Raw genomic sequence first — 17,944 nt, 5'->3', positions numbered from 1 at the left:
TATATTTGCTTTTTCACTTTCCTTTGTGACAGCTCCTCAAGTCCAACCAAAAATCACCCCATCGAACAAACTACCACCCCCATCGGATAACACCTCCGGCCATCACCACTACCTTTCCTTCACCTGCCTCTTGCAGCCCTACTCAACCCGCCAGGAACACCATCACCACCACCAAACAGAGCACCTCACCCACTGTCCACACCATCTGCCATGAAGATGTGTTTTTGAGATCTGATCGAGATTGTTTTGAGTTAGGATTTGTGCGGACGTCAATTTTGAGCAGTTTGGTGTTGGTTTCAAGTCGAAACTCGAAGAAACAACAAAGTTATGGTGATTTTATTTTTTCCGGCGAGTTGGTAAATTTTCCGGCGAGTCTCAATCGATTTAACTTTTGATGAGAGTTTGTTCGCGACTGATTTTTAAGTATTTTGGTGCGAATTTCGTGGTCTAATTCGAAGAAACGAAGGTTTAATCGGATTTTTAAGTTTTCCGACGAGTATTTGCAGTTTTCGGCGAGTTTGAAAAAAAATAATATGTTTTTTTTTAATTGTGTGCAGAAACTAATCCCAAAAAGTTATTGTGTGTTTGCCACGTAAGCAGTCAACGTGAAAGTGGTGACCGGCTAATTTTTGACCCGGTCACTTTTGCATGCTATTGGACTATTGAACAAGTTTCCTGAATACAATAAAGCTGACCTAAAGTTCGTGCACATAATAAATTTTGAGCATTAATTAACTGCATTTCAAAGCACTTATCCCAACATATATAACATTTTTTTTGTTTTTTTTGGTTCTCATTAACTACTGTAAACAGTGAGCTTATACTATTATGCATTTCAACTCGTTATCAGTGAATACCTTAGAACATGTGCTCAAGATACCTTATGTCTAATGAAAGATACCAATTTTGTTTTTATATGTTATTATTTATACATTATTTGTTTATGGAAAAACTAGATAACACGAGTAATTTTCAGGATTCAAGAATTTTTATATTAAAATTATAATCATATTTTGGGATGTACAATAAATTAATGATGACGCATTTAAAATGTAAGGGCACGTTTGGTTCGCGGAATGTTTTTGGAAGGAATGAAATCTTTCAAAGGAATCGGAATCTGAAGGAATGGAATTTGATGGAATGTTTTTGAATTTTTGAAGATTCAAGTGAGGGACGGAATGAGATTCCTTCCCCCATCCCCAAGGAATGAAGATTCCATCAAATGAGGGAATGTTAACATTCCAACGGAATGTGATTACTCCATCTTTAACCAACCAAACACACTAAGGAATGGAACTCAATTCCAATTCCATCAGATTCCATCAAATTTTGTGAACCAAACGCGACCTAAGTATTTTACAATAGTCTACGAGTAATTATTAGTTCATTATCTATTTAACTGCGTTAGTACTTAGGCGATCCCCAATTACAACCCAATCCACCAATACTATTTATTAAAAAACTATTTTTTCTCTCTTATATTCATACAACCCAACTAATACCAACTTTTATACTTTTATTCACAACTTAATCAAAATCCATTTTTTATTTAAAAAGCTCAACTTTAAACACTACTAAACAAAACTAAATCATCTAAAAACCATTAGATTATTATAAAAAATGAACCAAACTTCAGTTGGCTATGTGAACAAGACGGTGAATTTTAAAGGAATCTTAACGCAACCCACTTTAGTCAACCAAAGTACCAAACAAAAGTATATACACACCGACAGGGATGGTCTTAATGGTTTAGGGACGAGGGCTGTTGGTGGTTTAATTGCGGTTCCATGTTTTGATGCCAATGTGTGTTAGTTGGTTATAGCGGAGAGATAGTAGAAAGACTACATATGCTATTATTCTTTTTCTATATCCTTATATTTTCAAATTATTCTCACTTTTGATCTTAATTTGTTTTTTCAAATTTCAATTTTGAATTTTAAATTGGATATACATTTATACTTTAAATCTATATTTTCAATTTGGAAATACATTAATATCCACTTATAAATTTTGCTACTCGTATATAATAATAATAATAATATAATAATAATAATTATATAGTAGTTAAGATGAAAGTTGGAGAAAAACTTTCAAAAATTTAATATAAACAATTTAAAGAAGGCGACTGTTATTGTGATTACTCTAACTACAAGGTAGCAAACTGAAAATTATTCACTAATAAAAGAGAGGAACCCATTTCGTTTCTTCTTAGTTGGTGCACAAAATAAATCTTAAAATTAGCAAAAAAAAAAAAAAAAATTAAAATAGAATATGGAAGCATGGTATCATAGTGTGGGAGTGGCAATGATACTAGTGTTGACCACATGGATGTTCTTAAAGTACACGTGGTTCGAACCAAAGAAGATGGAGAAATCATTAAGAGCTCAAGGTCTAAATGGCAGTTCATACAGATTCTTGTTTGGCGATTTGAAAGAAATGTCTCATATGACTCACCAAGCTAAATCTAAACCCATGGATCTTAAAGACGACATCGTCCCTCGTGTCTCCCCCTTTTATCTTAAATCTGTTGCTGCTTTTGGTACGTACACATGATTGTTTTGGATATCTATATACATGTCAAAAGTAGCTGTAACTAGTTGTAGCTTGTAGTGGAGACTTTTCGTTGGAGCTGTAAGTTAGCTTTTAAGCAAAGTTGTTAGCTAAAACTTTTTTTTTAATAGGTGTTTGACATTATAATTGTAGCTGCAACTTAAGAGTAATTTTAAGATTGAAAAGTTTCATCCAAACTAATAAGCCTATCATTAAACGCTACCACAAGCAACGTTTCACTTTAGAGCTTTTTTTTGCAAATAAAAGTTAAGTCAGTTGTATCCAAACATAACTTTTAGCATAATAAAAGCTTATTATTCATAATAAAATTAAAAGTTAAAGCTCATGAAAGTTCTAACCAAACATGCCCATAAATTGTTTTCAACGTACTTGGATATATATATATATATATGAAAAAACCTTTTTGCAATCTTGAATAGTATATGTATAATGAACATAATACATGTTGTATGGGTATTTATACATAAAAGCTCGTTTAGACTTAGTGAGTTTTATAGTTAAAGTTTTAGGTCGTGCGGCTGACTTGCTGAGTTGATTAGTAAATAAGTTTGAACTTATGTTCAAGCTCGACTAGCTTTGTTTGAACTCGAATCAATCTTTAAAGGGATAATGGCTTCAAAATGTAACATTAAGACTCAACTGTCTGTAGATTAATGTTTATAGTATGTATCTAACTACGATGATGTTTATTGTACGTACGTAACTTGTTATGTTGTCCATTTGATGCAGTGAACCTTTATGTGTAACCATTTGGTGACACGTAGATGTTATGTTGGATTCACACAATGAACATTAGGACATAGTTGATTATATTTATATCTGGTGACTTCAAACTCCGGTCATCATCTCCGGCACCATCTCCAGTGACTTGATAAACTTTTTTCTTGATCAAATGTAACTTCCGAGTCTGTCTTATCAGCTGAAAATTTGGTTCTTTTTTCTCTCGAGTCTTCTTAGACTCTAACTCCACTTTTTCAGTTGATTTTGTGGGTTTTACAGTTACTTTTTCCCATTTTTAAATGAGGTCTAGCTCAAGTAACTCACAATTAATAGTTTGGTTCCCTAATTTATATCCAGTTACCCAAGTCTGTAAATTGTTAGTGAGCCAGAAGAGAAATGGAAAAAAGAAAAGTTAAAGTAAGGGTTATGTAACACTTAGTTTATGTTTGATTACTTCTTATGGTTTATTTAATCCTCGTACTTTACAAACCTGTATTCATTTTATATAAGTAATCATATATAGCTGTTGTGGTTATTGTAATTTGTCACAAACAATTTTTGGTTTAACTGTATATATAGGTAAGATTTTCTTTATGTGGATGGGTCCGAAACCGATGGTGCACATAGCCGAACCAGAAATGATGAGAGAGATCTTGAGTAACTATCTTGTATTCCAGAAGTCAAGAGGAGGAAATTCGTTAATGAGGATGCTAATGAAAGGACTACTTGACACCGAAGCTCAACAATGGGTAAAACATAGAAAAATTATCAGTCCTGCATTTCATGTGGACAAGCTCAAGGTTCCTACCTTAACTTCTATATAAGAAAGAAATTACACATTGATTTCGTTGTTGATTTGTTAAAACATTATTTTGTGCGTGACTGTAGTATATGGTACCTGCATTCTACGTTAGCTGCGATGAGATGATAAAAAAATGGGGCGCTATGCTAATCAAAGAACACTCGTGTGAAGTTGACGTTTGGCCATATCTCCAAACAATGACGAACGATGTAATTTCACGTGCAGTATTTGGTAATAGTTTTGAAGAAGGAAGAAAAATATTTGATCTTCAACAACAGTTGATAGAGTTAATTTTAAAGTCTGCACAATCGATGTATATTCCTGGATTAAGGTAGGTTTTGCAGTTGGGTGAAGAAGTTAAACTATGGATCTAATCGTGTTTATTGTTCAATTACTAACTGCTCGTACCATTTGTAGGTTCTTGCCTACAAAGTCGCAAAGGAAAATCAAAGACATTGACCGACAACTGAAATGTGAGGTAAAGAGTATTATTGATACACGAGTAGCCGCTATGAAAGCTGGGGATAATAGTAACCATGACCTTCTGGGATTTCTTTTGAATTCCAATTATCAAGAAATCAAACAAGACAGGTCTAGGAACTCTGGTCTAACAACAGAAGAAATCATTGAAGAATGCAAGCTTTTCTTTCTTGCAGGGCAAGAGACCACGCTAAATTTGCTTGTTTGGACTATGGTTATGTTAAGTCAACACACGAATTGGCAAATACGTGCCAGAAACGAAGTTTTACAAGTTTTCGGTGATAATGAACCGGATTTTGAAGGATTAAGCCATCTAAAAGTCGTAAGTCGTTCCATACCTGATTTGCTACATATATATTGACTACAACAGGGCATCCCCATGGGCTATGTGGATGAGTTGGGTATCATTTTTTTCTATTTTACCCGAATAACAATGATTTATTCAGTACTTTAACAACAAAGTTTATATTATTTATAACAAAGTAAAAAACTTAGTTTCGTTTTAACGAATCAATTTTGAAGTTTTCACGTATTTAATTATAATTTGGATGATTATCAACTCTTTTAACCTGTTGATGGGCTTTTAGTTCTAATTAAACTTTTGATTTAATCTATGAAATATAAGATAAAATAAAAATTTGTAACCCAAGTCGACTCATTTGCAGGTAAATGATACTAAATTGTCGCGTATAATGCTAGTTATTTTTTGTGCAACAGGTAAACATGATTTTTAATGAAGTTCTCAGGCTATATCCGCCAGCAATCAATATAGAGCGAAAGGTACATAAAGAAACCAAATTAGGAGACATAATGTTAGCCCCAGGAACTCTGCTTAAATTAAATATTCTTCTTTTGCACCATGATCGTGAAATATGGGGTAATGATGTGAAGGAGTTCAAGCCCGAGCGATTTTCTGAAGGTGTTTCCAAGGCGACCAATGGAAAACTATGTTACCTCCCATTTGGAGGAGGCCCGCGATCATGTATAGGGCAGAACTTCGCCATATTACAATCAAAAATGGTACTTGTGATGATTCTACGGCAATTCTCTTTTGAATTGTCTCCGTCGTATTCACATACCCCACATGTTGTCCTAACTCTTCAACCTCAACTTGGCGCTTACTTGATTTTGCACAAACATTAACAACGATGTTTCAGTTTTTTTATGTTTATGATGGGGATGCATGGTTACATATGATGATTCAATTGTACCATATGATAATGGTACATATATATGATGATACATTATTGTTACCCATGAATACAAGAGTGAGTTATTTGGCCTTGTTTCTCATGGTGTCTTGCTTCTTACCCATTGCTCCAGGGTCAATGTAAACCCGACTTTGATTTGGGCTGTGACTATGGAATTTTCATGATGGCTCCAGGGTCAATGTAAACTTCTATAGAGAAGTCAATGAAATTATATACCATTGTGGATTTTTCTGTACAAGAAATTGTTCTTCTTTTTATCTTTGTAATCTTCACTATTCCAAACGTTTTCGAAAAAAGTCTCCCACCTCAGATCGTTTGGTCAGCCAGCAGAGACTATCCGGCCGTGGATACTGCAATACTTAATATCACTGAGAAGGGAGAGTTGGTCATTGGTCCTGAGGGATCCAGATGGAACCACAGTTTGGACAAACACACTGCAGGAAATCTGTTGCTGGTGTGAACTTAACTAATACTGGAAAGTTGGTGTTTTTTGGTGTCAATAACTCGGCTGTCTGGCAATCTATCGATCACCCGACAGAATGTTACCTGGCCAAAAGCTGTATGAAGGTAAAAAACTGAAATCTAGTGTTTCTTCAACCAATTTGACTTTGACTGGTCTAGATGGTATGTATTCTCTTCAAATCACGAATACAGATTGGTTTGCTTTTGTTGAGTCAAATAAGTTTATAGCAATTACCTAGTCAACGGCACCCACAATAATAAACAAAGCCGTTCAAGATTTTACCACACTCAAGAATGTCAATCACCTCACCTCTATTGCTGACATGAAGATGGTGAATATGGATTTTTGCAAACAAGCATGTTTGAACAATTGCTCATGCAAATTGTGGCTTTATTTAAGCAATATGGGATTGAGAATATTTCTAGTGGGGACTGTCATTTAATCCTAATGAAATTTATTAAAATGCTTCAGTGCCCATAAAAGTCCAGAATATAGGATCAAGTCATTTGTCTCGTCAAGTTGCAATGGTTGCTTCTACAATTTGAAGAGGTAAAGGCATACTAACCAACACACCCAACATCAATTTCATCGGCCCAATGGTGCCGATGTGGGAGTTATTTGCCCCAACCCCCAAGCTGATGGGGTGCCGATTTAGAAAGGGTGGAGTTGTCTCTAGACGATTGGGGGCCAATGTCTAGTCACTAGTTTTCACATTCAAGTTTTTTTTTCTTCATGTATATATATTTTCTTTCCCTTTTTTTTTTTAATCAATATTATGGGGTATATTTTTTTCTTGTGAGATTTTTTTATATTTTTTTTTAATGGATGTATTATGTTTAACATGAATGTGAATTTTTTAGTGTTTGTTCTATTTGTTTTTTTATGAATTCTTAATTTGCTTTTACCGCGTACAACTTATTCAATTGAAAAGTTTATATTTGATCACATTTGTTTGGATCCTAAAATATATTGAAAACTTTATTCAAACCTTTTGCGTATTGTGTTTAAATAAATACCTATCACATATGTCAAAAGTTTTTAATTACATACTTGAATGTTCAATGCAAATAAACTAAAATAAAAAAAATACTGTCCATTGTTGTCTTCACATATTTTTGGTCTCAATACCTCGACGATGTATGAAGGGGGTTAAAATGTATACATATATTACCTCTACCTAGGTAAAGAGATTGATTCCATATTCTACCTTATATGTAGAAAAAGGTCTCCACTCTTTGCATGAGATGAAAATCAAACCCTAACCTCTGTCTTCGGAGGCCATAGTGTCTACCACTGATTTAAATCATGCTGCTTAAATAGACTAAAATAAGTTAGTTTTTTTTTTAACGTATGGTCAGAGACTCGTCATCCTACTTATCGACACACATGTCTTTCGGGCAGGATGTCATTCGAATTTTCAGGGAACTACGAAGAAAGAAAAACCTCTTATTAATCCTCAAAACGATACACCAATTAAGAGTAGTAAACCTTGACTCCTCGGAACTTGAACCTGGATCTATTTAGATCCAAGACTCTCATGAGAAGAGTGAAATATTGAATTTTACTTTACCATAAGACCATTTGTAAAGGTCGGTAAAAAGGTTAGGTGAATGGTAAAGGTGAAAAAAGTGATGGTTAGGGGGTATAGGAGATGAGATAAGATAAAAGGGAGGAAAGTGATTATGATCACCTAGCTAAAAAGACAAAATGTGTGGTCCATTTTTCATTTATATATTTTAATTTTTTTTATTTTGATCTGATAAAAAGTGAAATATCCTGCCAACTATTCATGCTTTTGATTACAAGGCTAGCTCATCGACAACTAATACAAAGGTTTTTTTGAAGCAAGCTGCCTCCAATATATAAATGTTTGATTCTAGCCATCACAGTTCAAGTAAACCTTTACATTTGGTCCATAAATGTAAACCATTGTAATAAAATTCTATTTTACAAACATTTTATTAAATGATTATGTCTTTCACATTATATATTATATACAACAATCGAAAAAGAAATACGATTAAAGCCTTTAAATGTGAAATCCTGGCTTGCCTCTCGTTAAAAAGATCATGCTGACGTGGGAAAAAAAAATATGAAAAGAGCAACATTTGTAAATAACTATTACGAGTACATGTGAATTAAAAGAAGTGGAAGACACGAGGAAAAACATAGACCCATTAAGAACGGCACGACTTCAGTGTTTTTCACACAAGATCATGCCAAGATCTCATCATCACGTCATCTCGTCTTCAGTTTTTCACTTCACAACTTCTTCTTAATTTTTCTTTTGTCTCTCACAAACACAATTCTCATCTCATTGTATTCGATACAAACACCAAAACATATATCTATAGATACCCTCAATCACAAAAAGTAGTAACTCGATTTCGATCACAAACTCCCCATATGTATCTTTGTTAACCCTAACAAATTTTTGATTTCATTCTAGATCCCGGCCTTACATTCTCTATATCAGATTATATATAAAAAATAATATAAGATGAGGGGCAGAGGTGAAAAAGATGAACTTGGTTTTAAAGATTCATCATCAGCAATTGGATTCTTATTGAAAGTATTATTTTTATTAATACTATTTGTCATGGGAGTTATAATTGGTTTGACATCAAGTTCACATATTGATAGATATTTTACTTCACAACCCCAAAACTTTTATATAGATTATGTATCTAATACTCCTGCTGCTGCCCCTGCACCTACTACCATTGCTACAAGAAAGAATAATACTTATAGTTCTAGTACTTGTGAAGATTGTTTGAATATGGAGAGTTTTAAAATGCCTAAGAATTTGACTCATCGAATGACGGATAACGAGCTCTTTTGGAGAGCTTCGTTAGTTCCTGACAAACCCGAATACCCATTTGAGAGAGTGCCTAAGGTTGCTTTTATGTTCCTCACAAGAGGCCCTCTTCCGTTTTTGTTGTTGTGGGAGAAGTTTTTTAAAGGGATGGATGTGAGCAAGTATTCGATTTATGTGCATACTAATCCTGGGGTTTATTTGAATGTTACCAATTCTTCGGTTTTTTACAATCGTCAGATTCCTAGCCAGGTATTCGCCAGCCTGCTTCCTTGCATAATGTATAATGTTATTATGTATGCTGGAATTTTCATGCTGCCTTATGATTATTAGGTTGTGATAATTGTATCTATATCGTTGCATGGTATAATGTTATTTGCTAATTTGTGTCCGAATGGCTAGTTAATGCGGAAGTTGCACCTTATTTAGTGTCTTAGAGTGAGGTTATTCGATATTGTTGTAACTATGATAGTGTATAAATCAGTAATTGCAGTTTTAAAAATTGGGAATACAGAGTTTACATCTTTTTTTTTTTTTTTTTGCCTTTTTAGATAGATTATGTAGTATAGTTCTGGGATGGATGAAATAAGCCTTCTGTCTTTTGTTAATTATGAAAATATTGGACTCACCTTATGTCACAGTTCTTAAGAGATGATCAAATGGAGGGCTTGAAGGGTTCAGTCTAGATGGTTAGGGTGTTGGTAATGGTTGAAACAGGATGCATTATGTTGTCCATCACTTTTTGTCCAAAATTTTAGGGTTTTAGCATAATGATCTAGGAAGTTTTATGCTCGAAAGTAAAATTGAGCTACTTTTAGTCCATTCAAGCAATTTTAGTAAATATTTTGATTTGATCTGTTTGAGATACGGAGTAAAACACAACCCGAATTAACCCATTCGTAAACTAAATGGGTTGAAAGTATTGCCTCAATCTTGCTTTATAAGTTATTGTTTTTACCTTTTTTAACGCGTGTTTGTTTTATCTTGATTTTAGGATGTGAGATGGGGATCTGTTAAACTCGTTGATGCTGAGAGGAGACTTTTAGGCAACGCCTTGCTTGACTTCTCTAATGAACGATTTGTTCTTCTATCAGAAAGTTGTATCCCGATATACAACTTCCCGACTATTTATGATTATCTCATTGGTTCATCCTACAGTTTTCTCGACTCCTATGACGATCCGTCTCGTTATGGAAGGGGGCGTTACAGTCGACGCATGAAACCTGATATCAAACTCCGTGATTGGAGGAAAGGGTCTCAGTGGTTCGAGATTCATCGCACTCTTGCCATCAAAGTAGTGTCAGATACAAGGTACTTTTTGTTTGAATAGTTCAAATTCATTTGACAAAATATAAAAAAAGGAAAGAAAAGAAAGCAGAGGTGGCACATTGGGCGGGTTGGGTTACGGGTTCGGTTTGAAACAGGTTTAGTCAAACCTGTATATAATCATAAAGAATACTTTAATTGAATAATTATTTTGTCACCTAAGATTTAAAAAAAAAGTCATATTCTATCTAAGTAAATACACTTCGGATTATTTTTAGCTTTTTGCGTTTTATTATCTTTCCTGTTTGACCCATTTGGTATCAACATTTCCCAAGTTGTTCCACTTATAACTAAAGGACTGAATGTCTGAATTTGCCACCTCACAATTAACTATTTAAGACACAAAATGTAGTATATGTCTGGTGATTTTCCTATTAAGAGTCCAATATATGATGATAGGTACTATACTCTCTTCAAATGGTATTGCTTGCCTTCCTGCTACCCAGATGAACATTATCTGCCAACATTTGTAAACATGTTTTATGGCAGTCTCAATGCTAATCGGACAGTAACATATGTTGATTGGTCATTGGGAGGCCCACATCCGGCAATGTTTCAGGCCGAGCATGTTACAGAGCATTTAATACAATCTATTAGGAATAATGGAACAAGCTGTTCCTATAACAAAGATTCAACTTCGATTTGCTTCTTGTTTGCTCGGAAGTTTCACAAAAGTGCACTTGACCCTTTACTCGGCCTTTCATCGACCCTGCTTGGATTTTGAAGGTTTTGGTGCTTTCTTTTTATCGGTTTTCTTTTTTGGATGGGAAGCTTTAACGATATGCATTCCCAATATGTTGTAGATTTTGTTCATTTTTCTTTAGCAACAGTATACTTGTAATTTGCTAGTACTTATGGGCTTTGATCGGTCAAAAGAAATTATACTCGAATATTGCATTTGTAAACATTTCAAAGAATAAACATAATAATTTAATAAATCATATTATTGTTAAGCATGTAAAAGCCATTCTGTTCCAGTAATTTCTCCATGCAATGGGATGTCTGCATAGAATAATCTTTATTTAGAGTTCCAATCCAATTTTGTGCTATTGGGGGTGTATACAGTTATAAGATGGTATAATTATCCCGCATAATATGCGGGTGAACTTATATAATTAATTAGATATTAAATTGTTTGTAATAGCCTGCATTTATATATCGCTACATGCTAAAAACGACTACTTCAGAGGGCACATCATCATAACTTGTATTTTGTTGAATGTGTTTAATTTTACTCTCAGTATCTGTTGAAGTCGATTTTCCTCCGGCCTCAAACAGCGAAAGGTAACTCTGGCCCTCTTTCGGTTTTTGCTTTATTGTTTTGTATCTGCTGTTAGCTTGCTATTGATTTGATCTTTGATGTAACTATTTGGTTGACGTTAATTAAGAATCATGATTAGTAGGGTTGTATGTATAGAGGTTAATTGATTGATTATGATACGTCTTTCCTTATTATCATGATGACTGTCCATCAAATCACTAATAAGTGTTGAGCAGTAATATTATTTCACTTATGAATCAAGTTGAAAATTTTATCGTTTTTATGCTTCGGATGCTCATTGGTTGTTTAGAACACTTAAACACCGAGGGGTATATACAGAGATATGAGAAGGATGGAAGTCAAATTATGGAATGGCAAATGAGAGAGGGAGATGTACAACAATTTGGTAAGCTGTATGCAATCATCATGGCTACTAGTAACGCCTGAAAAAGGCTTATGTTAGAGTTATTATTTCGTCAACTGATTACAAGATCGAGTGCTAGAAACTGATTGCTCAATTGAAAAAGCTCTCTTCCACGCTCAGAGATACTGTACCATATATCAAGAGGTTTCATGACATTTACAAGATGGACTGCCCTTCTGCTATGAACCACCTTATAACATCTGGTGTGTCTGCTACAATGAAGGATAGAGTGGCTGCAGCCACTTCTGGAGTGACCTCTGCTGCGACTGTGGCAGAGTGTGCAGAATTTTGTAACCGTGATGGATTCCCTGAAGCTGAATATGACTGGTGTTGATCAAGTTTTCCCGCTGCTGTCTGATTTGTCTGGTTCTTTGAACAAGCTGTCTATTTTACCTCCAGATTTTGAAGGGAAGGCTAAGATGAAAGTGGCATAACTGCACACTCACACGATCTTTGCCCAAGAGAATCTGAATCAGAAAAAGTACCAAAGCAATACTAAGCGAGAAAAGCCCTTTCTTCTTAGTCATAGCCCGTCGTGCGGGCCCCCACTGGGGGCAGAGCATTTCCATTATTTCAATTATAGAACCATCTGGATTGGTAGGCTAGCAAAGATGGGAGCTTCAGATGAGTTGACTGAACAGCAGGCTAGGCAGGTTCATTTTGATCTGGAGTCGTCATACAATTCCTTCATGGCTGCATTACCTACTGCTGAGACATAATTCTGACGGGTTAGTTTGTTCATCCTCTGTTTTCTTTTTTAGTTGGTGTTTAGGAATTTGAGCTGATCTGCTTAGAATTTGTATGTACATCTTATAATGACGTAGTTTTCCAATCTCAATTGATTCTGCCTGATTCTTTGTTTTTCATTAATTGTAAAATCCTCAATTTTGGCTCTTCTTGTTGATTACGTTAAAAACTTTTATTTATGAAAGAAAATAAAAGCCAAAAAAAGGAAAGGAAGCTGCTGTTTGGTACTTCATAACTTCATGTAAACACTTCAAAAATGCTTGCTTTGAAATGGGTGGGGCTCATGTAAGTCTTTTGGATTCCAACTCAAAACAGATCAACCAAAGGATCAAAATTCAACATTTGAAGATACACTACGAAGTTACTACCAAAAAAATTTATATCCAAAGAAAAGCACGAGATAATGCTTCATACCATCTAATCCTTAGTCAAACAAATCGAAACCCATCTCATCATCCAATTCTTCCTTCTCTTCAACCTTCTCCTCTTTCTTGGTCTCTGCAGCGGATGCAGCACCACCAGCAGGAGCGGCAACAGCAACACCGACACCACCTGAAAGAACGGAAACAAGTTTCTCCCTACAAGATGAGTTACTATGCATTGTACTATATCTCTATACAGGATCACTCGTGCTAACACATGAATTTGAATAACTCGTAGGTTTGCTTGGAAATATTTCTTGGGTATATAGGATTATGTTTGTTTTTTTACTTGTTCATGAATGTTATTGATTCTGAAATTTTTGCAATGTAAGATGGCTTATCTGTTATACATTGTTGATGCTTATTCAACATTGTTTGATGATGACTTTTTTACTGAACTACTGGGGTATTTTGTAGTCAATCATCAAATATAGAACTGTAGAAGTTATGGCATATGTGTTTGTGATTTCTCTGGCTTATTATCACTGTTTGTTCTTTTTGCTATGTTCTCCTATCTATTTACCTTTTTTTTATTTAAAATTATATATTTTGCTTATTTATTGGAAATTTGCAATCTTAGTGAAATTTAACAAATGGTATCAATTAAGATGTACTAGGTTTTATTTTTACTAACTTGTATAGTCTGCCTTTTTTATTTTGTAGATGTATAATTTTTTGGGAGGTTGATAAATTTGATACTGCAAATGTATCATTATTTGGAGAGGACAAAATTTGAACTTATTGAACTTCTGTATAACGATACCTTACACCTAGCTGTTCTACTTACTTTTAATTCTGAATTTTCTTGTGCTCCTTGCTGATCTGGATTTGCACCCATTGGAAAGAGGGTTCTACAAGTATATCATTGGTGTGCTGCTGCTGTACGACTTGGCATGTCTCTCTCGTTACAAACCGGGTAAGTTGAGAGTGCCAAACAATCATTTGAGCCTGTGTTGCAGGCAAGTCATGCTTAGGCCATCTCCAATGGTGTTATTAGTTTGTTCAAGCAAACCGGCCACCTCAACAACACATTAGCAAACTGTTACCAACAAACTGAACTTATTTTGCCTCAAACCCAACACACTGAAACTCAGTTTGTTTATGCCACATCAACATTTATATTAAATTAAAACACATAACATTTACTAAAAAAAGGTTATATTAAATTTAAAAACCATCATATTAAAAACAAAAACACTAACATATTTATAAAAAAAAAGGTACTAGTACCTTGAAAAAACTTACCAATACATTAAAACATTCTTGATAACTCGCATATATTTAAAAACATTCATAAAAGTAATTGTTGGGGAGCATATGTAATTTTTTTAAAAAATTTCAAAGTTTTTAAAAATTTTTCTAATACAATCTCAAATAATAAAAACAAAAAGAAAAAAAAATTAGCAGGTGATCATGAAATGAAACGGTCAATACAATTGTTTAGTAAATGAAACAAATAAAGGCCCACATCCACATCATTGTTTGTTTTCAATTTGCCCACAAGCAAAACTAAACAAATTGAGAAACACACAGAATCTTTAATGCAAACAAATTGGTTTTCCAAGGAAGCAACACACTGGTATCATTAAACCATTGGAGATAGCCTTACCATCTTTTGAGCGCTCTCAGCTCTCTCTCTCTCTCTCACACACACACATACGCACGCTCACACATACACACACTCAAAATTCTACCTTAAAAAATCTGGAAAGTGTTATTTGAAAGTAGTACATAACTACATGGTCAAATAGCTACTGCTACTTGCACCTTTTTTTGCTTGTTTAACTATGTTGATGTCTTCTTATAGATCATGGAGCATTGTCAATTTAAGTTGACTAGCGGGTTAGGGCATATTTAAACCATAGTAAATCGTTATCCCCTTTTCTTGGATATTTGGATCGTATTACTTTGCTTCTTTAAGCAAACTAGCATCTTTGTTTCTTTTGTTGTTGTTGTTGTTGTCAGACTTGTAACTGTTATGGTACGCCATCAGACTAGTATAGATTCAAACTTCCTGTATTTACCCAACATGCCATGATAGGAAGGCAAATCTCTTAAAAAAAAAAGAAAATGTGGAAGTATCAGTTGAGCTTCTCAATCTCAACAATAATGGAGTTCGAAAGAGAGTTTGAGGTTTCCTTCTTTTCCATGCGTATTTGGAGTTCAGTTATAGAAAACCTCGTTAAAGATAGCAACACATATGACATACCAGTCGAATGAGTGTCAGGGTGTTGCTCACAGCCCAATAAACCAAATCCAAATAGTAGTCATTTACAATATTAGGTACATCCAAAATCCTTTTGATATCAGGCGAGCAAAAACCGAACCGGAAAACCAAAAACAAAAAAAAATCGATAAAATCGAACCGAAAAAATTAAAAACTGAACGAAATCCATTGGTTTGGTTTTTGTTTTCCAAAAACCGAACGGATCGGTTCGGTTTTCGGTTTCATATGTCAAAAAACCAATCAAAAACCAAACCGAACCAAACCCATTATATTTTAATTTATTTTATATTTATATCATATTACATTTATATTTATTACTTATAATTTGTAAATATGTTAATATATTTAAACTTTTTGTCTTTTTGTTGTACAAATCTATATAAATTATATGTTTTAGATGAAAACGTATAATAAAATCAATTCGTTGTATAAAAGTTATATCAATTTTAACACCTAAAAAATATAATTAGTTATTAAAAAGCATATCTATATTTTAGTTTTTATATCATAGTTTTTTTGTTAACAATTGAAAATTAAATATAGAACATCATAAACAAAAAAGTAAATTTTTTTTATAAAAAAAAAAACCGAACAAAAACCGAAACCGATCCAAACCGAACCAAAAAACAAAAAAAACCGAACCGAACAAAAACCGAATCCAACGGTTTTGATTTTCTAAAAACCGAATTGATCGGTTCGGAGGTCGGTTTTAGCCAAAAACCGATCCAAACCGAACCATACTCACCTCTAATATCAACTACTTTTGCCGTTAAGAATGTAACCAAGTGCCAAAAAAAGGTGATTCATTATGATAAAATTACAGTTCTAAATTTCTACTAACTTAATAATTTATCCAAACGGAGATTGAATAAAACCATTGAGATTGTGTAAGACAAATAAACTTACAAACCCAACAAATAAAAAAAAAAAAAAAAAAAAAAAAAAAAAAAAAAAAAAAAAAGAAAAATATGAAAAGGTTTTTGCTCCAAGTCAACAACATACGTGGAGATAATTAAATGCTTTAGCGATGAATTTAAATAAAATGTAAAGTACATTATCTTATTGTGAGAGTCATTACTTTTTGGTTTCTCTCACATGTAACTAACACGGTACCTGCGTAATGCGGTTATGGTCATAACAGTTATGGTTTGGTGATAGGCTGTTATTGGTGGTAAAAACGGCATCGAATGGTGTTGATAATTGATATAATATGTAAAGAGTTAATGAAAATATCTTAAAAGATAAAGGATACAGATAATGTAATTTAATCATTAAGAGTATTTTAGACAATTGTTTTATGTAATAAGAGAAATTTCTTTTTTATACATAATTCATAGAATCATAGTATAAATATGTAATATTAGTAGAAAATTACATGCTTGACATATATAACATCAAGTGTCATGTAGTTGTAAGTACATTAGCTCGACAAACATCATCCAAATCCAAATTTTGCCAAAATTAAATGAGAAAAGTGACTATTGGTCTGTTATGCACCTAACTTATATAAAAAACCGCTTACATACCAATATTTTAATGTTTTAAATAAATGTTTGGCCCCATGATTTTTATGGTTAATAAAAGGTATGTGAAGAGTTTTTTCACCCAGCTTAAATGCCTAACAACCTCATATTCTCTTCCCCAAACTAAATAATGGATCACATCTTATGTACATCACCCAAATCCAATTTTTGCCAAAACTAAATAAGGGATCACACCTTATTTAGAACCAGAAACAAATTGCAAGTCAATATCAGACAAAAACCAATCATAACGAAAACCAAAGCTATAAACAAATACTGTTTAGTTTCTGACTATCATCTTTAAAATAAAATTTTAATAATAATAATAATATTAGTAATCTTAATCTTAAATCTTAATCTTAATCTTAATCTTAATCATAATATATATTAAAACTGACCTAACTTTAATTGACCAATCACAGTTTTGGATTTCACTAAATTAAGATAAATAAGTCAACGTAATTTAGATAAACTATAATCATATTATTTACAAAAGTAAAGTCAAACAAAACTCCACCATATGTATTCTTAGTATCTTTATATCTATAATCTATAATACCTATATAAACAAACTACTCCCTCCCCCATTTAACTTTCTATCTTTGAATTACCTAATATACCCTCTACATTTAAACTATTTCCATACACCTTATCCCTGAATAGCCAAAATTACCCTTAATAAAAAAACCCCACAATTACCTAAAACCCATATTGTTATAAAATCCCCATTAACTCTAAAAATATTGCTGAAAGTATTGTTACGGATAAGAAAAAACATCTTAATTGTCATAAATTATATTACAAAATGTTTAAACAATAATTACCTTTTTTATAACTCACGAAATTACAAACTAATTATGTTCTTTATATATTCATATTAAATTTTAATCTTTGACAAAAAAAATTTTAATTGCCTTGGTCTCCTCCCCTACAATTGTAAGTGGTTATTTTT

General features: G+C 33.3%; 2 protein-coding genes and 1 pseudogene across 2 annotated transcripts; all 3 read left to right on the top strand.

Moving 5' to 3' along the window:
• The first annotated feature begins 2,271 nt into the window (after window positions 1-2,271).
• Window positions 2,272-5,716, top strand: LOC122588009 (cytochrome P450 CYP72A219-like). Its single transcript, XM_043760157.1, has 5 exons — window positions 2,272-2,539; window positions 3,871-4,091; window positions 4,180-4,424; window positions 4,511-4,895; window positions 5,291-5,716. The coding sequence occupies exons 1-5, from the start codon at window positions 2,272-2,274 to the stop codon at window positions 5,714-5,716; spliced, it is 1,545 nt and encodes a 514-aa protein (XP_043616092.1).
• A 2,705-nt stretch (window positions 5,717-8,421) lies between these two features.
• Window positions 8,422-11,326, top strand: LOC122588944 (glycosyltransferase BC10-like). The gene is made up of 3 exons (XM_043761163.1): window positions 8,422-9,314; window positions 10,057-10,373; window positions 10,788-11,326. Exons 1-3 carry the CDS (start codon window positions 8,748-8,750, stop codon window positions 11,110-11,112), a joined length of 1,209 nt encoding a protein of 402 aa, XP_043617098.1. The 5' UTR covers window positions 8,422-8,747; the 3' UTR covers window positions 11,113-11,326.
• A 675-nt stretch (window positions 11,327-12,001) lies between these two features.
• LOC122590187 lies at window positions 12,002-13,292 on the top strand (annotated as a pseudogene).
• Window positions 13,293-17,944: the final 4,652 nt, after the last annotated feature.

The sequence above is a fragment of the Erigeron canadensis genome, chromosome 2 (assembly GCF_010389155.1).
Source record: "Erigeron canadensis isolate Cc75 chromosome 2, C_canadensis_v1, whole genome shotgun sequence".
Taxonomy (NCBI): Eukaryota; Viridiplantae; Streptophyta; class Magnoliopsida; order Asterales; family Asteraceae; genus Erigeron; species Erigeron canadensis.
This window is presented reverse-complemented; position numbering and strand designations above follow the sequence as displayed.